Below are 26,292 nucleotides of genomic sequence, written 5' to 3'. Positions count from 1 at the left end.
GGAAGGAAACTTGCTTGCTTAATAGTGTGAAACAGAATTTCCAAGCCTAATTTCATGTCAATTATCAGGCAGTTTATAAGGAAGCAAAATTAGCACTGCACATCCTCTTTTAAATGCAGACTAATTTGTAGCTTGGCGTTTCAAACTGCGTCTTTGGATAATCAAACCTGAAATTAACACACACTCTCACCTGCTCGATCCTTGTAGTTACAAGCACACCCTACTACTGAAATGGTCCTATGGTAAAAAACTAATCACTGACTTACATTAAAGAAGTTTCCCTACACCTGAATGTCTACCCTGCATAAGTAGGGGGTCTCTCCTGTCTGTGGTTCTCTGTACAGAAGTACGACTTTGACAACATCAGCTTTTATAATATTGTTCACTGTCTTCAAACAGCTCTTAGTGCAAAGAGAACCCTTTGTTCTTTTTCTTGTAAGCCTCAATTCTGTACCACGGGGTGGATGTTTTCTTTTTGTCAGTTCTTCCCATTAGTGGACAATTTCCTCACCACTTGAGGTGTCAAGTTGTATTTAGTAAACATCAGTGTAACCCAGAGAGGCTGCAACTTACTGCAGTATTTGTATTACTGAAATCTCTTCTCTCTGTGGCAATGGTTTTAGGAGATACTACCTTATATTATTTACTAACAAAAAGTTAGCATGGTGACTAAAACCATACTGGAACACAATAATCTTTAATCTAAACTAGTTACCACAAATACTAATTGAAGAAAAAATACAATAGCTTAAAACACATCATACCTGTTTGAATTCCGAGTCTTTTCCCACCATGACCTGAAGACAGTAGATAACTGGATCACCCTTCATGGGCTGCAGAACCTCCCAAGTGATTTCACAAGTGTGATCGTTTATTCTCTCTATCCTTGGTGCTGCAGGAAGAAAACACAAGTGTGACAGTGAGCTCTGCTTTCCCCATCACTTAATGTTATATTCTAATGACTTGTAAAATACTGTATTCTATCTGCTATTTTCTCAGAGAAACAAAAGATTCAGATTCAAACGTATTCTTCCTACAGTGTTTTCTGGAACAACAACTAATGATTCACATACGTTTCCATTGCTAGTTTAGGTATCATCCAAGAGAAAGCAAATAAAATTTGGTGACTGCAAGTGTGTATCGTATGCAAAAAAAAAAAAAAAAGCTGCTATTCTTAAAATTATTCTAACCATACTAGGAAGAATTTTCACCTCAAATTACTGTAACAGCCTGGTCACTCTCTCCTGGTAAGCACGGATTCCAAGTACAAACGTTCTTATGTCAAAGAATGCATAAACTCCAAGTCTCTCATTTTTGGAGCAAATATTTTAGGCAATTACATGAAAAGAGCATTCCCTTACTATGCCTACCTGCACTTGGAAAAGGGCTTAGCATTTTAAATGTCCCAAATACAACACAACACCAAAACCAACTTGCCATCGCCCCACCCCCCAAATGAAAAAAGAACACCTTTACCTTTCAAGGCAGCTGGAACAGATTTGGGAGTAGTGAAAACATATTCTTGAGAAAGGGGACCTTCACCAGCTTCATTACATGCCTGGATACAAAATTTGTATGAAGTTGACTCACTGAGTCTCTGTACTTTGTATGTATGACATGGTCCCCTGTATAAGGATACAAACCTGAAAATTGAAAGAGTAGCTTATTGTAAACACAGAAAAAAGATTTCTGAAGTAGCTACAGTATTGTCTTGAAATCTATTCCCTTAATTTCCCGGAATCTAATGAGAAGCCCAGAAGTATTTATTTCAGAGTTAAACAGTGTTCTGGCATTACTGTAAAACAATAAGCTCTTTTTCCAGGGCCAAGTTTTTATTTCTCATGTCTTTGAAATAAGAGTCTCCTTTAAACAAAGAGTACTACAGATTGTCTCTTGGCAAAAACGACCCTAAGCATTTTCAGAAACCCTTCTGCGCTTGAAACAATGGGAAAGGATAACAGTCCTCTCTCTCAATGAGATGCATACACTGCTTTTTTTTTGGCCATCTACCCTCCCAACATCTTCAGCTTTTCAAAATTAGGTAACTAGACTTTAGCTTTTTGCTCCTTAGCAACTCTCCCTCACTACACCTAAGAAAGGGTCACGGATCCAGCTGCTCTTCTCCATCGTTGTCAGAGACGGGCGACTGATGAAGCTCACTCAGATCCGCACAGGAGGCCAGAGTCGCACTTGTAGTGCACACCAAGTCCCATTCTGAGAGCTTTGTAGACTGGCCGCTCTCCTTGATGTCGTAATTCTCACATAGACTGATCTTGGCAGTCCTCATCTGATTTTCAATTTTGGTATCCCCAGGACACAGCATAAGCTTCTCTCTTTCTGCAGGGGTTATCATCTACTTTGACTTTTTCTTTTTTTTTTAATTTAAAACAGATGGCACCTGCACATGACCTAGTCTTTGGTAATGGCAATGAATTTCTTTCCAGTTAAGAGTCTTAATTTCTTTTCCTCTTACAGCAGAGCAATTTCACCTAGCAGATCTATTTTGTCTCACTGTCAAGCTAAAGCTACTCAAGAGATTCAGACACAGTACACAGCGCAGCAGTACTGTTCATTTTACCATTTAGGCAAGGGTACTTGCTGTACCATCTCAGCTTACATTCCAATTTAACGTGAGAGAAGGGATCCCTTGAAATAATAATTTGTACTATACGAGTTTATTTTCCACTAAAAGTAATTGCAGAGAGTAAAGACAACAGAGAGTAAAGAATTCACCCCTTCCAATATATAAAATCCACAAGACTCATTACACTTGATACTTTGACAAAGTATTTAACCAAACATGAGAGAGAAAAGTGTGCCGGTACAAAACATTTCATTAAACTCTTCATATTGAACTGTAAATAAAAAACTATGAAGTTTTTAATCTGGTACTTCCCAGCACAGAACACTAGAGCCCTTCTTGCCTTGCCAGACGAGACGACCTCCTATGTCTGTTGTAAATTCAGCAAAGCATACGGAATTTTGCCCTTCGCTGCCATCTCCCAAGCATCGGACAACAGAGATACAGGGCAAATTAAAGCCAACGCCAAAACCAACCTTCCGTTCTTATCCTCCATTTGAAGGTGGTACTGAATGGAGTCAGTTAATGCTTTTGCAGTGCCCTCTCCCCACTTCAGCTTGAGGGTCTGAGAACTGTATGCAGCACATTCCAGGCGAGGTGGGTCCGGGGGGAGAGGCTTTGTTTTCAGTTTTATGGTGTGGCTGAAAGGACCTGCTCCGAGACTGTTTAGGGCTTGAATTCGTACTCTAGTATTTGAAAAAAGAGAGAATAAATTAACTTGGGATTAGATTCTAAAAAATAACTGGTCATTTCCACCATTCACATTCAAGAGACAATAACGGGACCAAATAGATGGTATTTTCTACAGTGAAGACTTGTATCAATATTATGCTTTGATAGACTGTCATGAATATTTAACATGCAGGAGTGTCACTTTCCTTGCCACATTTTAAGGAGCTGGACTGATTAAAAATAAAAATATGTTAGCACATTTGCATCATTCACTTTAGTGACAAGATGCAAAAGCTCTATCAGCTACTTCAAGAGTGGTCCATCTTCCTGACCCACAGGCCTTGTACCAAAATTTCTGATAGCCACACTGGAGAGATGAGAAAAGGTAAAACCACCCTACCCTCAAAAGAGGTAAATCCATATCTTTGCCTATTATATCAGGAAAAGTTTTACAGGCTTTTTGGAACTGATTTGATTCATGTGAAAATGAAGTGATGGTGCCCAGCCACCTCTCTTGCTGTTTTCACTGGTAACACATCTCTGCGTGCCTGAAAACAAAAGGATCCCGGGTCTGCTTGGAAGGGAGAGGGGAAAACCAGAAGAAGTCAAAGGACACACGGCTGAGGGGTCTGTAGAACTCAAAATTCATGGATAATTTTTTTTTTTTGGATATTCCATGAAAAACAATGCTGGCATTAATTTTACAAGTAAGAATTAAAAGAAGTAGCCAAGAAATTTATTTCTAAACAGGAAAAAGCAGAGAACAGGAGAAATCTGAGGCTCTTTGCAAATCTCACAGGTAGCCATAGATAGCAAAGTGTGTCTAATCTCATTTTGCAGACCAACATTTGGTTGTCTAAAATAGTGTCTAGGTAACTGGAAAAAAGTAATCACAATAATTAAATTCCAAAACAATCAACCACACAATTTCAAAATATTGAAGCACAAATGTGTGTGCAGGCTTATAAATAAATATTTCTCCTTCACTATAGTAATATTTAACATTATGCTAATTTATTATAGCACAGAACTAAGGTTAATACATGCCATTTTTTATTTGCACAAAGAATTGACAGTGCATTCTACAAAAGCACTTTTGTGGGTGGAAGTACAGAAGTATCTCTGCAATAGAAGCTTCTCTTCTTCAGTCTGTTGACACAGAGAGCAATGGCTCTTCAAACTGCCAGCATTATTGTTAAATACTTATAAGGCACACAGAAACAAAGTAGTCTCACATAGAGCATTTAAAAAAGTAAAACCAAATCTAGATGATATCCTAACTATACTGAAACCAGTGTGGGTTTAAGTTCTGACTTCAGTGGGACTGACATTCTCCTTTAACACTGAGGACGTGTTTTTGTAACAGGAATGTAGAGTGCCTCCAGGCAGAATTATTGATTTTTACATTTATATTCTTCAGTAACTCATAGGCAAAACATAAGGGATGATTTTAGCAACTAAAATTCTTCAAAAGAGGTTTAAAATTGATTGATAGATTTTCAAATTGATATTCTTCATGCTGCCACCCAAATACTTGCTATTTCTGCAGAAAAGGCACTGCAAGTTGTGATGAGCTGTCATTAGATCAGACAGTCCAGTCAATAAAGACTGGACATGGTCCTTCCTCGGATGGATTTTATCTTGTCAAACAGATTAGAGGCCATCTATCTATGAAGCAACCAGTCCAAAAACCAGTTATGAATCTGAATCTGTAATCTGAATTCGGTTAAACTGACACATTAACCAGACAGATACAACAATACCACGATAAACAAACTAAGATAAATTGTTCTTGAAAGAAAATAAACAGCACAGCTCATCTATTTGTGATGATCATTACTACAAAGCTTCCTTTTGCTCCATGGCTATGTACTAATGCTTCTCTGAAAGTAATGCAGAGAATAAAAAACATACAAGGAAACAAACAAATAAATCTGCTCTTGTGGAAGAAACAGCAGGCTGTCAAATAGCTGTGCACGGCATACCTGTAGGTAGTATCTGGCTGTAAGCCATCTATAAAATAGGTCAGAACCTTCCCAACAGTTATTGGTTGCTTTTCTCCAAAATCTATGCTGTAGCCAAGGATTTCAGATCCATGGTCACAAGGCTTTTCCCAGCTTATAGCAAGGCATGTGGAAGGAGAATAGTGTGGACTTTCGACTTCATCTTCACTTAGTCCCCGAAGACAAGTCACAACTGCAGGTACAGAGGCTGGAGTCATACATGCCACTACGTCACTGAAAGGGCCCGCGCCTGCGACATTCACTGCCTGCAAATGCAAAGCAGACACGGTTTTATGGCAGGGTCAATTCCTGTTTGCAGATTTCACTAACAAGAGTTTTACGTCTTTACCTGAACCCTGCAGTAGTATATAGAGGCAGGCAAAAGCCCTTTCATTTCACAGTTGAGCCCAGGCCCGCAATAGGAGATCTGCATGCATCCTTCCACACCGCCCCACTCCAGTCGATACTCCGTGACATCAGCTCCGTTACTCACTGGAACCTTTAAAATGGATATAAATAGAAGTTAAATCAAGCAAACTCACCACATCTATATTGGCTTTTTTCACAGGAATGCTACCCTCCCATTTCTTTGCTGACTTTTAATTTAGTACAACACAAAATCAGAATGCATTACTGGCCTTGGGTCACCTCTACTTTAAAAACAGTATTTACTCTTGCAGAGACTACTCTATACAAAGTAATTGTGATTTCAGTTGCTTAAATACAGAGACCATTCAGCATACGGCATTTGGCTTAGGAGTCTGAACAGTCAATGGCAAGAGATGGTCTTCCTGAGAGGGTGATTTAGGGTACCAGAGTTTTCCCTGGCTGGGCCTATAGTGCAGGGATGACAATATGCAAAAGCACACTGGTGCCTAGTGTCTTCATCTTACAGATTAAAGGACTCCTCCTTTGGAGCACATCATGGCTCTTGTGCATGGAAACTAGGCTGCAAGCATAGTGGGAAGCAGAAAATTGTGTGCTCTGCCTTTTCCCAAAGTAAGAGCTGTGAAGCAACTGGGAGAGACACCTAAGCAACACCACAGACCTGGACTGAAATGCCTGCTCGAGTAGCCTGTTTTTCTTCACTACCTGCTCTAGGAATCCAAACTTAGCCTCCCAGTTTTGGGAGTTGAATGGTTTAATACTCCTTAGAAATAATAATTTGAAGTACAGTTAAAATCATATGTACCAGTGCCAGACTAAAATATGAGACCATGGAAAGATATCAGAAATTAAGTAATAAAAGAAAAAGCCAACCAAAAAAGCCAACACCCCCTTCCCCCCATCAAAAAATTTCTTAGATCACAAAGGAAGCAGAAGAAAAATGTTGCTGCTGTTTTGGATTAAATATTCCAAGATGCAGATAATAATTGCTCCAAAGCATGTTTTTTTCTTTACCCTGCTCTTGAGAGAAAAGTATTTGCTACTTTCAGCATTAGGCTATGTGAAGACAAGTGACTGAATACAAAGAGCATTTCAAAGGATAACATTTGATGCTCCTGAGCTGTGACTGACAAGGACTCCCCTTCCCTTCTCTCATTTACAATGAGATGTGTTTGGGGAGAGAATAACGCAGCTGTGGATGGCTGTGCAACTGTCAGTGAAGACGGAGTAATTTCTCAATGTTACCACTGTTGCTGCTGTAGATCTAATGCAGTTCACCTTAACAGAAGTAGGGGAGTCCAAGCCAAGGATGACAACAGGGATGACAACAAATTGGGGGGAAGCATCTGATATGCTGAAGGGTATGGCTACCAGAGGAATTTCAACAAGCAGGATCTGATACAAACTTCAAGACGTTCAACCGAGACAAAGGCAAACACAAAGTCCTGGACCTGGGATAGAAGAGTACAGGCTGAGGAGCAACTTTATCAAAAAAGAACCTGTGTGTCCTGGTGAGAAAGTTGAACGTGAGTCAGCAATGTGTGTCTGATGAAGGCGAACTACAGACGGGCTGTATTAGCAAAAGAGCAGCAAGAAGGCTAAAAGGAGTAATAAGTCCCCCCTACTCGGCACTTGTGAGGTGTCATCTCCAGTACCATGTCCTGTCTCAGGCTCCCCAATTCAAGATAGACATTGACATAATGGAGTAATCCCAGTGCAGGGCCGTGAAGGGGGAGTGCAACACGCAACAAAAAGGTAAGGCTTATTTGATATTAAGATGATAAGGTGAAGGGGAGATCTTACTGCTGCCTTAAATTACTGGGAGGATACAAAGATGATGATGATGTCAAATTCTTCTTGGAGGTGGCACAGTGGCAAGACAAGAGACAATAGTCATGACTTGCACTAAAGGTTGTTTTGACTAGACATAAAGGAAAAAAAAATTCTACAGTGTGAGAGAGTTTGCCCAGAGACAGCTTTACCAGGCTGCAGAATCTTCATCCTTGGAGAGAAGTAAAATTTGACTGGACAAGGATCTGAGAAACCTGACCTAAATTTGAACTTAGCTCTGCTTTGAACAGAAGGCTGACCTAAATGACATCTAGAGGTCCACTTGTACCTTAATTACTCCGTGATTCTATAAAGCGGACGTATAACATTGGTCAAATTAATCCTACCTGAACACTGTAAGAGATCTCTTCAAAAAGCCTTGTCTTGTAGACATTTAAAGAGAGCTCCTCTGACATACCCAGTAGGAAGCATGAACTCTACCTTCCAGGTAAATAAAATAGTTTAATCTTATTTTCTGTACAGTTCTGTAGCTCAGATACTTCAATCCATCTCAAGTCACTGAAAAGCTGTGTTTAAGCAGTATTCCCAGATAGAATCTTCCTTTTTACAAGCTTAATTTTTATCTATTGCATTTTTTTTAATCGGATATCTAAATACTACATGTTTATAGGAAGTCTGTGAGGCTTTTGCTACATTATTACTGATCTAATTATATAAATTAAATCAGCTTATAAAACCAGCAAATGCACAGTAATCTATTGCATTATGTGAATATAATCGCTCTGAGGAAAGATAACTACATTAAAGAAGAATTTTAAGAACAGCCTGCATCACTCAGAAATGCAGGGCAGCAGTTGTGGCAAAACTCTTTAACAAAAGAGCAAAGTAAGATCTCAAGTACCTGCAGGCTGCCAACTTACAGCTGTGACGTGATGTTATGATGAATGACTTGAAGGTTTTACCTACCAAGTATTGCATAATCAGGTAAGTATGTTTAAAAATGTGATTAAAATAGAGTCTTAAGCTTTTAAAGTTGAACTTAAAAATGTAGAGGACAATCATGTCAAGATAGGCGTAACATGGCGTTCTTACCTCCCATGACACCTGAGCACATGCAGCAGATCTGCATGTCACTTGAGGGGGCTTGCACTGGTCTGGTGGTCCAGGTGCTGTAGTTATTTCACATTTTTCCGAGTAAGGTCCAAACTATTAAAAAGGGAGTTGATACAACTAAATTGTAGAAATAAAATGACTACTTTTTAAATAACAGTTTACCATATTAGGGACACATAATAGGAGCCTGAAACTTTGTATTACTTGCTTATAAAATAAATCTTTGTGGACTGTGGATTCAGGATTTATTTCAGTATCTAACTATTCTCCAGAATAGCTGCAAGACTACTCTTCTCTACAGCAAATGCAATCAGAATAAAATTGACACTTCAAACTCTCAGGCAAAACAGGAAAGCGCTATCCAAATCCTTATTTTGAAGTTACACGATGGCTGCACTGTAACATAACACAATTTGTAACTGCCTATTTATACCTATCTAAAAGAAATAAAGGATTCAAAAAATGCTTGAGTTATAAATGCCTCTTTGTGGGTGGGGTGGGATAAAAAGTTAGGTCAGTGCTTTAAAGCCTTAAGCTGCAGACCTCTCCACAAAGAGTGTCAACTGATCCTGACAGTTTTTATGAAGAGAACTTTATTGAACAAATGCAAGCAGCCCTGACTCTCTATCTTTAAATCAGGACTTTGGATACATAATTTAATAAAGCTTGTTCTACAGCAACAATTGATTTAAACACATTTAATAGTCCAAATAGAGAAAACATCCTTGTATCTGATAGAACATGTACTCAGAAGTTAAACTAAATATATTAAAAAAAGAGAGTCAGGAAATTGTTATGTTCTAAAACACCAACAGCTGTAAAAATAAAGGTCAATCAATTTACAAAGCTGTATAGAGAAAATAATTTACTACCTTACTTCACATGAGAATATTAAAGTTGCAACAATGCTTAGACAAAGTACTTAGCATTTCCTAACCCTTTCCCAATACTATTATTCAGATATAAGACATAATTAGCTATTTTCTCCTCCCTTCATCTAAAATCCCCTTTATTATAAACTGATGTTTAACTGTCTGTTCCCACACAACAATAAGCTATGTGAATCAAATGACCCTAAATTAGGAAATACTAATTTTAAAATGATTGTGAAAAGCTTCTTTTAAAAGAGAAGATTCTTAATAGTGATTGCAGTCTCTGGAACTAATTTCATTTCAGACCGCCTCCTTACCCCAGCCTTGTTAGCTGCTCGCAGTCTGAAGTTGTACATCCTCCCTGGAAGAAGGCTGCCTACTGTGCATTCAACATCAGAGCCTTGGTAAACATCTCTGTGTTCATCGGTTTCTGTCTGAAACATTTCCAGACCGTAACAGGTAATGGGTGAACCACCATCTACCTGAGGTGGCCCTAAAAATAAGAAAGAAAGAAAAGCTTATTTAATTTTAACGCATAAGACATTTGGCTCTCTTATGCTTACTAATAGTTGTAATTGAATTACCCCAGCGCAGCTGAATTTCTCTTGCTCTCGGTCTACCCTGTAGCCTTGGAGGCTGGCATGGACCAGGAACCACTGCCGGAGTCTGCACCAGTAAAGAGTCAGATGCCTACAAAGGAAAGATAGATTAATGAAGTCGTCTAGGCCAAAACAAGCACTATCAATTATGCTGCAAGTAAAGGCAAATACTTGAGTCAGAAACAGGATCTTCCATTTTTTGAACTACATCTTCAAATATATGAAAACGCTTAAGTGATCTGGTATGTATTTCTCATAGTACCTATATAAAACGTCCTACAGCAATCACACAATATGCAAAATTAACTTTTGCTTTTGTGTTTTGATACACATGCAAGGGGTAGAATTAAAAACAGTGGTTAATTATCAGTACAAACCTAGTACAGATGCTTGAAATATGACTTGTTCAATGTAAGTTCATTCTCTTTTCCATCAAACTGCAGTTTAATAATTTCTGAAACCTTACTCTAAGGGTTTTATACTTTCTGTGCAAGAACCTCTGAGAAAGCAAAAGTGGGCAGAAATGTCAATCAGAAGAGATTTTTAAAAAATTGAGATTTCAACTTTTTCATTGCTTAGTAACATTTAATGTGCAACAAACTTCCACCTCTGATTTGAAGTGCGTGCAAAAATACATAGCATAACAACACGCAGCAGATGGCATTGACTGTTCTGGATGCAGACAGAAATGAGTCAGAGACAACGCGGGGTTATTAGCTTCAGTGTGATACAGAACAAATGGAAAGTTGGTAAGCCTTTTAGTTTACAAAAGAGATGCATCTTAGAGTCTCATTTCACAACTGCTTTCTACATATATTCCAGAAAGAGTGCATTGGAAGCTCTGCTGCTTTTCAGTTCCTTTGAAATGTATGTTGTGCTGAACAACTGATGCTACTTAAAAAGCAGAATGTTTCTCAGGAGGCATATGTCCATGACAAGCTACAGAAAAGTTTAATTAGGTCTCTCTTTACTATTCTTCTGTTGATTTCTGACACCTTCAGAAAGTATCAGAACTTTCTGAAAGTTATTTTCTCTTTGGTACTCAAATGATATTTATCCTGAACTAATGGGGTTGGGCTGTGGGGAAGGAGGTTGGCAGAGTGAAAGTCTCCAGACATAGATGCACTCGTGGTTAGGTGACTGGGAAGGATGCTGCCTTCCCCCTTCCCCGGTACAGCAGCAAGCTGAGCTGTGGAGAGAGGGAAAGCACCGTGGCTGAGCCAGCGCTGCAGGAGACCAGATTTATTCTTGCGAGAAGGTGGCTGTGGGCAAGGCTATCATTGCAGGAGGCTTCTACGTGGAGGAAGAACACGTGCATTTCATATAGTAAAGGGGGGCTGGGGAAGAAACGGCAAACACCAAGAATGCAAGGCTTTAAGATTTTTCAGGAGATCAGCTTGACAGTGAAGCCCTGCTGGAAGTCTCCAGAGAGCCAGGGCTGGCTTTGATAGACTCGCTGCTAGGAAGAAGGGAGAAGAATACAGCATGATGTTTTGGCACTGGAGGCTGAACTACACCACATATGGGACAGTACAAGCATGTGTGTATGTAATGTGTATAGATGAGGGAGCATAGTATGGCACACCAAATTGTGTGGGAATACTGAAAAATAGGGCAACGTAAACATTTTGATTGTGGCTGAGACAGCATAGGAAGATACCAGGGAGCACAACCCTGTAAAGCCCGAGGAAATACTCTGTCCTCCCCTGCCTACTGGGCTGACTTGGCTGCTCACAGACAAGGTACTCCACTGACCACGCGGAAAACATTAAATTTACACTGCTGTCTTGGGTTAGGCCTTAAGAAATGACATTATATCAACGTTTCACAAAGGAAAAGACATAGTATCTGTTTCTGTAAATAAGAAAAATCACTTTAAACAAAATATAGTATCAGAAAAGAATATTCACATTTATTTCTTTAAGAAACGGGCAGAGACTTGAAACACTGTGCATCAATACTGGAACTTTTTTGAGGTACTAATTGTGGGTATTTTCTTAGGCACTTCTGTACAGTATTTACTTACTAACTACTGGACCAGATTTTTCTTAAAGACAGAGAAATTTTGTTTAATAAAAATATTAGCTCATATTACCATGCTTTGTCCTCCTTCCCCAACGCAATATACACGTAAGCGATAGGAACAGCCAGGATTTAGTCGGTCACACACATGTTCCCTAGCAGCTCCGCTGTATATTGTGTCCCATTTGTTTCCTGAAAGGTTAGGAATAAGTGTGCAATGAACCAAGGTGTAATTTGCCACACTTCAGTACCAGTCACAGCAGGTATCCTAGCTTCACTAAGTGTGTGCCTGATGTTTATCAAAAAATTTAAGGCTTGCTTTGAGTTTCCTAGAAAAAGATCCAGTCATTTCATAAAGATAGTTTCCTAGGTAAATTTGTGTACATCTGCTGAAGTGAAATATTTTCCTTATTTGGTATTCACATTAACTCGGAGAGAATCTACTTTTAATGAAAGTAGATTAGTAGTAGTTACTACTGGGCCAGCAAGTACATTCAAACATGATAACCAAATAAATAGAAAGATATTGAAAAGCAAAATTTTCTATGGAAAAGAAACTTTCAATTACCACATTCATTTTGCAGACTGTAACTACAGTTTACAATTGATAAAGCTTGTTCCTGTATTCCTGAATGGCCCAGCACCATCTGAAATACTGATTTCATTCTTCGCTATTCAGCCAGATTTTTATGTCAGAAACCCTTTAGCATTCTCTCTCTCTTTTTAAGAGATTAAGCAGGAAACCTGGGGACTTTTAATTAAATCTCCAACAACTCAATACATCACAGAATTTAGAGGACTGGGAAATGTAATGCACAGCTCACTAAATCTGCGTGAAAGGTTCAGGTAAATCATTCCAAAAGTGACTTCATGTGGACACGTGATGCAGTAAGGAAAGCGAGAGACGAAGTATCAAAAGAACCACAGCTGAGACCCCTGACAGTGCGCGCTCTTAATCTGACACAGCACTGGGGAAGTATAAACTTTCATTCTCAATGTGACTGTGTTTCTCAATTTAATAAGGTTATTTAAGAGGTCTAGATTCGTAAATAATTTAGCTGGATAGGTTTATGTCCAGTTTAGAAATATTGTTAATTTCCCTTCTGTATGAAATGACAGAAAAGCAAATAGCAGAAACAGTTATCCCAACTGCACCACTGTTCTCCTTTAAGAGTGATAAATGGAGCACTAGTTTTTCCTTCATCTGTCAGACATCCAGCAAAGCTATATGGCCCTGTCTTCTTGCCCTAAAATATACGCAATGTGTTGTTTCATTTCCAAAACAGAATACACCTAATTAGTAAGTTAAACATAGAGCATCTCTTCCAAAGAGTTTTGTGGCATCTTCTTTCTAAGCCAGAGAAAAAGAACCTCTTGTATACAAGCATTGATATCCCTATTTTTTAAATGGCAGTCCCTTGCAATAACTTTCCCTATCATAATACACATTTTACTCTTCCCACAGGTGCACACATGTAGAAAAAAGAACACAGCTGAATGCCAACATATGCTCCCAATACTTACCATTTACGCCTTCAGACATTTCCACAACATATGTATTTATTGCTGCTCCTCCATTGTCTTTTGGCAGATCTATAAAAAACAGCAATATTCCAACTAAGCGAGGTAAATTAAATGGTTTTGTAGCATTTGGGGAGAATTTACAAAAGGTGAAATCAACAGCCGACTGGAGATGGGTGCTTATTTAGACCGATAGCATCCTAGCTAGCCATAGCATCCTAGTTCAGGACAGCTGCAAATCACTCAAATTCTCTACTATGTGAAGGTGCCAGCTCACAACCCTACTGTACAGTCTACAGAAGAAGAGTGACAAGTGAATCAGGTGCCTGGGAGATGCCACAGCAAACGTTTCAGTTAGTCTGAAGTGCCACGGAAGGCTGCCTGATTATAGTTCCAGGGACACAGAGCCTAATGGTCCTGTAATATGGACTGCAGATAGGAAAAGATTATCATACTGATTTGCAAATAAGAATATTTCAAAATTATTTAAGGACAGCATTTCAAAAGCCTACATATTTTGGGAGAGAATAGAAGTCAGGAGTTCTACGCAGAAAACTTGATGTTTTACATTTTTAATACATCACTAGAAATTGAGTCCTCCCTGGTACAACACTCATGTAAAAGATAGGAACCTGCAGACCTATCTTTGACATACAATCCTACTACTCAAAGCTGACAGAGAACGGCACAATTAAAATAATGTGGAAACCCAGCATTTTGGACAAATATAAAGACAGCATGATATTTCAATACAGAAGGGTACTGCTGCCATAACATTACATTATGTATGCGCTGGATGAGATGGTCTTTGCTCTTAGACAAGGGTTACATATCGTGTCACACCTGCTAAGTAAACTAAAACTTCTTATTTGGCACATGGCACTTTTTTGGTTGGAAGGTAACAAATTACTCCAAATGAAAAATAAAATTATCCCATTAATTATCACTCATTTAAAAAAAATGAGCATTACTGCTCAAAATAATGACTATTAAAGGTTTTATATATAAATATTTTAGATAGGTTTTGATTTACGAAATAGGTATTTCTAATAACTTCATACATTATATATCTTCCATACAAGATCAAGCATCAGGCCCGGATGCAGCAAAGCACTGTGGAAAGATGCAAGACTGGACTTGCTGAGTACTACTTATACCCTACAAGTAGTTTTCTTACTATTAATGCAAAAGAATTAAACACACTATTAAACAGAAATAGGTAAGTTTAGTTATCTGTGACAATAAATGAAACCTTTAACTGTTTTGTCTTCTGCTAAAGTACTGCATCAGACAGTACTGTTTCACCTTCTATTTCACAGCATAAGGGTAAAAAACATCTGAGCCTAAGGAATAAGTTTCTCAAGATCCTTAGCAAATAAAAACATTTATCTATCAAAACCAAACACTTCGAAGAGATAAGTTGTTCTTCTCTCTTGATAAAAAAACCCAGAATTTTACTACTTTTTGTGCCAGAGAAACAGAACTTTTAGTACACAAATTAACACTTCTTTAAATTTTTAAATTATTCTTCCCACATGATTACACTATTATACTGCCACCCGAAATATTTTGAATCGGTATTTTTCTCTTAGTTCCATGAAAACGGATCACAATGGCTCAGTTGACTGAAGTGTTACTGAAGTAAAATCTGGTCTTCTATATGCAAAAATATATATATAAAATACATTTATATATAAGTAAAATACTGAGGACATACTCTAAACAGAGCTGGACAACAATCTTACCCCAGGTTATTTTAAAACTCTGTGCATGAATTTTTCCTTTCACTGTGGGTTTTGAAGGTGCTCCAGGCTTGTCTGGGCAAGTAATGTATTCTACTGTCTCACTTGGACTGCTTTTCCCTTCTGAGTTATAGGCAATGACCTGTATATATATAAAAAATATTATAAACAGAACAAATGCACTGGCTAGTGGTATGCTATACACTGTTAATTGTAATGTCAAATTAATTAGTATGTATGCTTAAATACATAATAAATTATCACAAGAACTAAAGCTTTTATATACCTTCATTTTACATTTTCATTAGTCCCATAGTTAGACAATCACTATACTGAAATTAAAAATCCCTGCAAATTGCCAGGAAAAAACAACCCTGCTAAAAAAACCTGAATAACTGGGATTAAGTAAGTAGCGCTCTCGTGTTACTACAGTACCTTCTTTTAAGGAAATACATTCAGAGATAAAAAAAGTATTAACAACAGTAAATGTGATATAAACTCTTCAGTCCCAAGGGAAATTACGGCAAAGGTTGTCATGAAGTTATTTACAGGCACATGAAGGACAAGAAGGTGATTAGATTTATCAAGAGTAAATTATGTTTGACCAACCTGAGTCCCTTCTATGATGAAACAACTTGCTCAATAGATGAGGGGAGAGCTGTGGACATCATCTATCCTGATTTTACTTTGACATGGTCTCCCACAACATCCATGTGGACAAGCTGGTAAGATATAGACAGAACAGATGGACCACAAGATGGGTATGGAAAACCTGAGAGAATGCCAGGCTCAAAGGGTGGTGCTTAATGGTTCGAAGGCAAATTAGCAGCTGCTCACGAGTGGATTTCCTCAGCAGTCAACGCAATGTCAGATACTATTCAATATCTTTAGAAGCGATCTTGATGACAGGAGTGAATGCATTCTCCCTGGGTTTGCATATGACACCAAACTAGGAGCAGAGAGAGATATGCCAGAAGGAAGAACCGCCATGCAGACTTTCACAGGCTGGAAGATGGCATCAACAAGAACTGTATGAGCTTTGACAAAGTCTTGCGCCTGGGACGGAATAATCCCAGCAGTTGTACAGTCTAGGGTCTGACTGGCTAGTCAGCTTTTCTTTTTTCAGCTCTGCTGAGAAGGACCTTGGGATTCTGGTGGAGAGTGAGCCAAACGAATCAGCAAAGCAACCTGGCAATAGCAAAGGCAAATCGTTTCATGGGCTGCATCAGCAATTTAGCCAGCAGAACAAGGGATGTGATTACGCCACTTCACTCAGCACTTTTTAAGCCACGCCTGGAATACTGTGTCCAGTTTTGGCCCTCCCAGTTCAAGAGAGACACTGGGAAACTGAAGAGAGTCCAGAAGAGGGCCAGCATGATGATTAGAGGGTTGGAGAACCTGACACCGGAAGAAAGGCTGAGGAACTTGGGTTTATTCTGCTTAAGAAAAATAAGTTTCATTGGGGGGGGATCTAATCACAGCCTTACAATACCTAAAAGGTAGTTACAGAAGAGATGAAGATACTGTCTTCACAAGGATCTGTGATGACAGGACAAGACAGGGTAGGCACAAAGTCTGTTATGGAAAATTCTAGCTTAAGAACAAGCTGCCCAGAGAAGTGGTCAAATGTGCCTTGCTGGAAATACCGAAGTGTCAGCTCAACAGGGCTAGGACAGGGTTGAATTGCCTAACCTAATGCCCTGCTTTCTACACAAGTTTGACCCAGATGATCCCCAAAAGTCCCTTCCAACCTAGACTTTCTTGTGATTCCAGGAAAACAAATTGCTGCTGTTCTTTACTTTCTAGTTGTGCCAGCAGTTAGTTCACTACGTATTCCCGTTTGCTCCTAGCAAAAAGCTAAACAATCTTAAAAAAAAGGTTTTTTGGCTTTTGTATTTCTTTTAAAAATAAGTAGAATCGAAATGACAGCACTAATGTTAGTACAGATTGAGAAAAGGAAATGCGAGCTAACGTCTCTCAGACTTTAAGTCTCCCAATACAGTTTACAAGATTAACAATCATTTGGCTGCCTTTGCGCCCTTACAAATGAAGTTAAACAGGCACACTTAGCATTTACGTATTATAATAAGGTTTCCAATGGTTATAAAGCTTCTTTCAAAAGCTTTAAGGAATATTACTACTAATTAAGTCTTTCTCCTGTATAATAAAAATTAAAGACCTGATTAACACAACATTTGTTTCTCCTTTATGCCCTGTGAATGAGTGAACAGAGACTTCTGTTTACTGTTTTGTTAAGAAAAATAGGGTATAAACGTTGATTTATTTTAATGAGAAACTTAGGATGTTTAAGTTAACTATATATTCACTAGTAATGTGTATGATTAACATGTAGGATTACTTTCAAAGGAAGGCTATGATCAAGTCCTGCAAAAGCTAGTTTCAAGGTAATTAGCTGTTCTTTAGTTTAAGTTCATGTGTGGCCATAACAGTCCCAGCTTGGTACAGTTCTTGGAATACACTGTGTATTTTGAATTATTTAAATATTTAAGTAATGTAAAAAAACCCAAGTACCGTAAGATTAATCCCCATCATAACCTTTTCTGCTCAAGAAAGTATCTGCTATCATTTGAAAAGGAGTACTTATATGTTTTAGTGTTAACTCAAAACAAACCAACCAACCAACCCTTAAACTGCTACCTTTCATATTGCAAAGAGATGCTGTTCTTCAGCAGCTCCCAATTCTTCCTTATGAATTAGTATTTTAGGTGTATGCAAGACAACAGCTATTGACATTTTTTCCCTTGTAGACAGAGATGAGATTATTCTGACTCTGCTTCATACTGCGGGACACGCTTTTAGCTTTTCTCCAAAAATCAAGCAACTGTTCAAGAGTGACTTAGAACACAGAACAGCCTAGGTTGGAAGGGACCTGAAAGACCACCTGGTCCAACCTTTCAGGCAAAAGTGAGCCCAGATGAGATTATCTAGCACCCTGTCCAGTCGTGTCTTGAAAGCATCCAATGATGGGGACTCCACCACGTCCCTGGGGAGGTTGTCCCAGTGATTGAGTTCTCAGTGTGAAAAATTTCTTTCTTATACCAAGATGAAACCTCTCCCAGTACAACTTGCACCTATTGCCCCTTGTCCTCTCCATGTAGCTCCTGTGAAGAGAGCCCCTCTCTGGTGAGGTCCCCTGAGCCTTCTCTTCTCCAGGGAGAAAAGCCCTAATTCCTGTAGTCTTTCCTACAGGACAGGCTCTCCAGACATTTGATCCTCTTCATGGCCCTCCTTTGGACCCTCTGCAGTCTGTCTGTCTTTTTTTTGAATTGTGGGGATCAGAACTGGACGCAGTACTCCAGGTGCGGCCTGACAAGAGCTGAATACAGTGGGATGATCACATCTCTTATCTCTGCTATCAATGTCCCTGCAGATGCAGCCCAGCATCCAGTTTGCCTTTGCTGCTGCAGTGTTGCACTGCTTATAGTCAGTTTGCCCACCAGGTCCCCCAGGTCCCTTTCAGGAAGGCTGCTCCTAGCCTATAGTGGGCTCCTTGGTCATCCTGACCCAGATGCAGGACTTCGCACTTGTCTTTGTTAAACTTGACTGTTCTTGCTAGCTCATTCTTCTAGCCTGTCCAGGTCTCTCTGTAAGATGGCTCTCCCTTCTGATGTGTTCATCTCACCACTCAGTTTGGTATCACCAGCAAACTTGGTAAGGGTGCTTTCAATCCCATCGTCCGGATCATTTGTGAAGATGAACAGTGTGGGGCCCCGTATCGATCCCTAGGGGATCCTACTATCCGACAGGCTGCTGCCTGAGTAAAAACCATTGACCACCACCCTCTGAGTGTGGCCTGTTGGCCAGTTTTCTACTCATCTTGCAGACCACCCATCCAGTCTGTATCTTGCCAGTTTGTTCAGGAGAAGGCTGTGGGAAACAGTGCTGAATGCTTTGCTGAAGTCCAGGTAAATAACATCCACTGCTCTCCCCAGGCCAACTGAAAGTGTTACTTTGATGTAGAAGGTGATCAGGCTAGTCAGGCATGATCTGCCTTTGGTGTAGGCTTTTCCCAACCATCTCTTCATTTGGCTTATAATAGTTTCTGTGAGGACTCTTCCATTGCTTTCCCAGGGACTGAAGTGAGACTAACAGGCCTGGAGTTCCCTGGGTCCGCTCTTGGGCCCTTCTTGTAGACGGGTATGACATTTGCCCTCTTCCAGTTGTCAGGGATATCCCCTGATCTCCATTACTTTTCAAGTATTACAGATAGTGGCCTTGCAACAACATCAGCCACTTCTCTTAACATCATGGAGTGGATTCTGTCCTGGCCCACAGACTGATCTGGGTTGAGCCCTTGCAAGAGGCCACAGCCCAGCCCTTCCTCCACCACTGGTGGGTCAACACGTGCCTTGCCATAGCTACTTGATCCTGTGATCTGGGGTCCAGCTGTGCCAGCAGACAGAGGCAAAGAAGGTACCGAGAATCTCTGCCTTATTGGCATTATTAGTAACTTGCTTCTCTGCCTTGTTTGGCAATGGGCCTATGTAGGTCTTCCCTGTGCTTCTGCTTACTGCTCACGTATCTGAGGAACCCTTTCTTGTTGTTCTTGACATCTTTGGCCAATTTCAGTTCTAGCTGATCCTCAACCTTCCTTACTGTATCTCTGCATGTCCTAGCAAGGTTCTTGTAGTCCTCGATGGCTATTTGGCTGTCTTTCTACAGCTGGTATGCTTCTTTTTGCTTTTAACTACACCCAAAAGCTCACTGTTAAGCCAGACTTCATCCTGAGCTAACAAGTTCAGCCCCCAGGACTTATTAGAATGGGCTCAGCACCATGGTAATATGAATGATTTACTAACTTGGGCTCAGTCCTATGCTAGCACTGATAAATATTTTTTGATCAAAGTTGCTCCTTACCCCAACACTTTCAGATGTGTTTAGAGTCTATCAAAGAACCCCATAGCTACACTGAGTAATATTACCCATGTATATGCAACACAGAACCCAAATAAAAGAACCCAACTGCTAAGAACATTGACTCACGACATGGAATTTCAAGATACCTGCAACTGTGTTATGCCCTTGCAGAGGTTCTTATTCCTTCTGCAGAGACGATTAATGAAGCAGGTGTTCAGCTGATAGTTTTAAGAGAATGAAATTTTAAGAAACCGGCATCAAATTTGGTTTTCCTTAAAAAAGGCCCTGTCCACTTCTGAGTCAATCTCGAGCTACTCTGGTGCAAAAATAACCCCAAATATATGAAAAAAATCTTACCCTAAATTTATATTTTGTACTACGCCTCAAATTCTTCACTGTGTAGGTAAGATCGTCACCATCATATTTTGGCTTGAAACCATATCCCTGCAGAATTAAACAGGATTACTTGAAACATTGTATTTGCAGACCAGACCATGTAACATACTTCATACAAATAAATCACTGTTTCAGACTGTAGTTATTATGCTCCTCTAACAAAGTAGTAAGTGCACCTTCATTGTGTAAACACAAGAGGTTTTTTTGGAGAGGAGGGAAATTAATTTGCCATTCTCCATTCAGAAGAGGAGAAAAGAACAGTAAAGAAAAACATATACAGTGTCAACAGAAACTATAGTTAACAATGTCAAAGGGTAGAACAGGACTCATTTTAAAACAAAGGTGGTGAGGCTGAAATGACATCTAGAGGGACCACACTTCATGATGCAATTACTTTGATCCAGCTCTTATAAGACTTAACTTTCACACACAAATTCACAAAGTTAAAAGTAATTTAAAAGTCTCTGCAGGATTGGGGCTTAATAACATTAATAACAATTACTGTCACAATGAAAAGGAGAAAGCTATGTGGCTTAGTCACAGCAATGACAAGTCATTAGCTTCATTTCAGAAAACAGAGTTCCTTGTAGAATATTCTAGCAAAAGTAATCGTTGTTACTCTTAATACAATAATGTATCAAACACACATTACAGTCTCTTTTCTTATTGAGAATAAGTATTCTAAACTTACTGAGTTCTCATCCTCCATCTCTAATATATACGAGATTCCTTCATCTGATGGTGTTCCTGAGGGTTTTGTCCACTGTAGGGATAACCAAGTAACTCCAGCATTAATCAGCAAAGGACTTGCTGGTGTGGTTGGGGCAGTGCCTGAGGTATGATACAGGACTTCTTCACTAAAACCACTGTTTAAAACAGACAGTATGTAAACTAACTAGACACAATAATTAATATCTAGTAAAACATAATTCTTACTAAACACAGCTATGACAGTTTCTTGGACACGTGCACAGCTGGAAATTGCAAGCTGGTACATGCAAACGACTTAACTTGCCCATAAGTCTGTCAGTAACAAAACATCTGAACAACGTTAACATGTTCATAATTGAAAGAATTCTTTGTATGATGTAATTACAATGTTTTGCTAACCAAAACGTTTTGCTTTTTCATATTAAGTCATTATTCTAAAACAGTAGAGCTCTATATGCAATAATGTACTAATACCACAGCGTCCTTCCTATTCTAAGTGAAAACATGAAGACATAAAAGTATATATGGGAAGACTTCAAAAAAAATTTTGCTTCCCAGGCAGCAATTACGTGCTTCAAGTATACTATGAAGTACCAGTTTCTCTAGTGATTCAGAAAGTAACAGAGTAATAGCCTCATTCAATGTTAAGTTACTTTAAGAGCTGCCAATATGAAAGCCTTATTGCGGAACAAATAAAGTAGAGTTTGCACCTCTGAATCTCCTAACACAACTGTTAACCTTATCTGATAACGTTTAGATATGCCTTGAAGTGAAAATACAAATAAGTTACATAAAAAGACCTACTGTGAAACAGAGGCATGCAAAAGTCAGTAACTATGCTTGCACAGACGATCTGACATGTATCCAGCTAGACTCTAAAAACACCCACCTGTTCTCAGCTGGCATTTATTTAGAGATTTGCTGCTTCTACATGAGATCTGAAGAAACACTTACAGGACTTACAGGTTTAAGAGCTTAGTCTAGTTTTTTTTAACTGTATGAAACTAACATCAAAGATGTAATTTTAATCTAAAAGCTAGGCATTTCCTAAGCAAGCATCAGGAAGCCCTGAAAACAAAATTCTCTGTATGGCTTAAACAACAATATCAGTTAAATATCTCCTGTGTTGGAACTTGATTTTCCTGAAAAATCTCAATATAAAGATACCTCAAACTTCACTTTCTCTCCTACCCAACTTATATTATAACAACACACATGTTGTAAATTTTGGTCTGCTCTAAAGTCTTTTCGGCATAAAAAAAAAAAAAAAAAGAATTGAAAGAATCTTACAGACCACACCTTACCAAGTATGTCGATAACACCCAACACAGACATACAGACTGTGTGGACACGCAGACTGTGAAACAGATTGTGAAGCAGGAAGTGAAAAAGTGCAACACAAGAGAAAACTTCTTCAATTTGAGGGGAATAGTATTTTTTGTCTTGTAAAAAGTCACAAGCAAGAAAAACTCTGAAATGAAGATGATGTGATACCTACAATATATCTACTAAAAAAGATTTCGGTATTATTTAAGTAGGCTAGAGAAAGCATGGAGAGAGGCTAGACAAATACTAAGCCTATCTCTATTCACAACAAACTATTGAAGGAGTCACCTCACAAGCAGATACAAGGTAAAAAACCTTGGCCCTTAAAAAGATTCAATCTCTTTACTTGATTGAACCACTCCAAAACACACTGAAATCAACTAAAAGAGTTCCAGTGATACCCACATTTGAGACTCTTAAACAATTCACTTAGAAGTACAATAATGCTATCTATTTTTTCAACAGATTTTATTTTTCCGGTTTCCTTTAGCCACTCTTACATGTGTGGTTTGAATTAAATTTAAAAATGAGTAACTCACAGATAAAATATCTGTAAAATCATTTAGACAAAATTCTGTCTCCAGATGCCCAAGGTTCTCAACATCCCTCATAAGGAATAATTAGGCTCTCTACCCTAATAAATATTATTTCAAGAGACTTCTTAATTAAATAATACCATAAAGACAATAAAGTACATCTTTACAAGGCTATGAAATATTGACTTAAAAATCTATTCACCGTGATTAGTTTAAGAAGGGTACTTAACTGATCAGTGTCTTCTACCAGCTTACACTGCAGGAATCTGTAATATCTGCAGGTATTCCTAGAGGGTACATTTACACTCATAAAAGGGGAACAAGAAGAGAGCCCAAGCACTGAACTCTGCTTAACTGCCAGCTCACTCCCTGTCTTTAGTTTTTTGAACAGTTCCAACTAAGTCTCATCAAGACAAAGTCCAGGAGCAACTCAGAGAATAATTCATTCCAGAAACATCATCCAGAAGGCAGTAACATAATAAAGACTGTGTTGGAGCACACCAAAAGTCATTGTAGCCCACTATAGTGTCCTCCGACAGTGGCCCAAAGCAGGTGCCTAAGGAAAGACACAGAAACAGGCACTACACGCAACGCATTCCCTGAGTACTCTCCAAAGCCTCCCAACTCACACCTCATCTCCTGAGCCAGCTGTAGTTTTCACATACTTAATAGTCTGCAGAAGATTTCTTCTGCCCAGCATGAACTACAAGCCCAGGTCTAGCTCCATATTCTGTACGCTGTCCTTCAACACCATCCAAGCAGGTGTTGTTCTCTCAAGCAACTCGTTGTGCCAGCTGAAGGACACACAACACATATCCTCTATTTCATGCTATAAAAACACCGCTCCGGTGAGCTGCAGCAAAACGCTCATAATATTTCAAACACTGAATGAAAAAAACAAACGCAAAATAGCAATTTTAGGTTTGTGGCTAGAGAAGCCCTGTTTTTATGCCACATAGGACCTCAAGGTCCAAGTGCTACTAGGTAGTGTGGACACTGGCAGTCTGCTCTAGAGATGATGAGCCTTGGTAGTCTCACTATTAGCCAGTTTATCACTTTGCCTGAAGACCAAGAAGCATTCCCAAGAACTAACGCACCCACTAGTGCGAGCATAACTTGAGAAACCATTAATTTGTTTTTTGTTTTTTTTTTTTCCCCCCAAGTTCTCACTTATATCTTCTACTTAAGTCAGATGTCATTAATTCAAAAATTCAAAACAAAGTCTGGTGCTCTAACTTCGGAAAAGTAGAAATTAGAAGTAAGAGCCACATATCCTAAGAATTCATAATAAGCTCTAGAACTTCAAAAGAATTCAGTGATATAGTCATGTCATATTCTGTCCATTTCCCAGGGTAACAGGAGACTAACAGACACCTTAGATAAAAGGACATATCCAAGTAATGGGACATGGCAAAGAGCACAATACAGATACACCTACAGGTGGCAGTGGGGTTCTGCCAGACTTAACTTCCTGCTCCAGCAGTTACTGACACCTCTTTATACTGTCATCACTACAACTCTAAATTTAAGAAGGGCTTATCAGCCCTTCCAGCTTATCAGCCTGGAAAGTAGCTACACCAGCTTCGGAAACTAACCTTAGGTCTAGCACCATGTCAAACCTCCCTGGAACCAAGAGCAGCAGAGAGCATGGTACGAGGTACCCTCTGGTCAGCACTGCAGCATTTACACTATTCAATTCTGGCCCTTTGGCTGAGTTGCTTGTCTTTTAGCATGATCCCCAGAATTTTAGAAGCGCTTATTACATCAGACACAAAAGCCACAATTGCACTGAATGTGTGAGTCTCTACAATGTAGTGCTTAGCCAAAAATTCTATCACAAGTACAAGCGGTAGGAAAGACGTCCAAGGTAGCAACTTCAGCGGTCAACGTAAGTCTACAAAGGCTGAAGCTAAAAACCAGCACAGCCTGAGCTGATTTCACGTGAGAGCAGCCGGGTTGTCTGTGCCGTGCTTGTGCTCCCCATTCGAGGGGCATCATGTACAAATGTCTGAGCAAGCTGTTCAGGAAACGAGGCTAAGTCTGGCAGAAGTAGCTGTATTATCTGCTTCTAAGAGGGGCTGAGATTTGTAGCATTTATATGGTTAAGTATGCACATACGTAGCGCTTGCAGTACGTAGCCATACCATGCCTGGACAAAACGCGTTATGCTGGGAATCGCAGAATAGCTGATGTTGGAAGGGATCTCTGGAGGTCATCTTGTCCAACCTCCCCTGCTCAAGCAGGGTCAAGTGATTCATAGTACATGGGTAATCTGCAAACCAAATAATCCAATCACATACTGTGAAATAACTGTGTAGTTGGACTAGATGATCATTGTAGGTCCCTTCCAACTGAATTATTCTATATTTCATTTTATTCCAGTTGGATAAAAGACACTTTTCCTTAAATGCCATTATGTTTTCCTTAAACAAGCACAAACATACATGCATATGCATTCCGTATTTATGTATATAATAGTAGTATTTACCTCATTCCCATGTCATTTTTGGCTGCTAGCCTAAAGGTGTACCCCATTGCTGGTGATAGTTTAGTAATCCTATACTGCTTCTGTTGGCCATAATAACACTGGCAAAACTCTCCATTTCCTTTTCCCTAAAAAGGAATAAGTTAATCACATTATTCACCCTATTATATATGCATCCGCCAATTAAAGTAACACACAAACATGAAGTAAACTCATTTTTTGAAATGAAACCTAACTCAAGAATCTTCTGTGTAGTGAGGGAGTAGAATATGGAACTTATATTGTACATATATTGAATTAGAGGCATTTTTCCTTCCTTTCCATTTCCCAGTTCTACAGTGTTGGAATAAAAAAGCCATGAAGCTTCTGCAGCAATACCATCTCAGGATAGCTGTCCAGGTAGGGACTGGAAAATGCTTGTGGGGGCACTGTAGATCCACCCCCTTTGTACAAAAGAAAGGCTGTTACAGGAAAATGATCCTTCAATGTCAGCTCTTGAAAGAAGCATTGGACTACAAGTGAAAAGGCCACTATTAAGAGTGGCAGAATCATGTAATTAAGATCCTATTATTTTATATTCCCCAAGAAAAAAATTGGGCAATAATCATATTTTCATAATTGCTTCAGGAATTACGTATTTGTCACATGCCTTTAGAC

At 39.1% G+C, this 26,292-nt stretch overlaps 1 protein-coding gene across 6 annotated transcripts in view; it reads right to left on the bottom strand.

Moving 5' to 3' along the window:
- FNDC3A (fibronectin type III domain containing 3A) overlaps positions 1 to 26,292 on the bottom strand; it is a 125,603-nt gene that overhangs the window by 4,542 nt on the left and 94,769 nt on the right. For all 6 annotated transcript variants that reach the window (XM_069802716.1, XM_069802720.1, XM_069802717.1 and 3 more), the window contains 14 exons: positions 25,639 to 25,763; positions 21,269 to 21,443; positions 20,539 to 20,625; positions 15,307 to 15,445; positions 13,565 to 13,633; positions 12,114 to 12,232; positions 10,004 to 10,109; positions 9,737 to 9,912; positions 8,527 to 8,640; positions 5,606 to 5,755; positions 5,239 to 5,522; positions 3,058 to 3,267; positions 1,477 to 1,643; positions 765 to 892 (listed from right to left, as the gene is read on the bottom strand). In XM_069802716.1, coding sequence (XP_069658817.1) covers positions 765 to 892; positions 1,477 to 1,643; positions 3,058 to 3,267; positions 5,239 to 5,522; positions 5,606 to 5,755; positions 8,527 to 8,640; positions 9,737 to 9,912; positions 10,004 to 10,109; positions 12,114 to 12,232; positions 13,565 to 13,633; positions 15,307 to 15,445; positions 20,539 to 20,625; positions 21,269 to 21,443; positions 25,639 to 25,763 — 2,049 coding nt within the window. The remainder of the gene's footprint in view (positions 1 to 764; positions 893 to 1,476; positions 1,644 to 3,057; positions 3,268 to 5,238; positions 5,523 to 5,605; positions 5,756 to 8,526; positions 8,641 to 9,736; positions 9,913 to 10,003; positions 10,110 to 12,113; positions 12,233 to 13,564; positions 13,634 to 15,306; positions 15,446 to 20,538; positions 20,626 to 21,268; positions 21,444 to 25,638; positions 25,764 to 26,292) is intronic.

Source organism: Haliaeetus albicilla, chromosome 15 (genome assembly GCF_947461875.1).
Source record: "Haliaeetus albicilla chromosome 15, bHalAlb1.1, whole genome shotgun sequence".
NCBI lineage: Eukaryota > Metazoa > Chordata > Aves > Accipitriformes > Accipitridae > Haliaeetus > Haliaeetus albicilla.
This window is presented reverse-complemented; position numbering and strand designations above follow the sequence as displayed.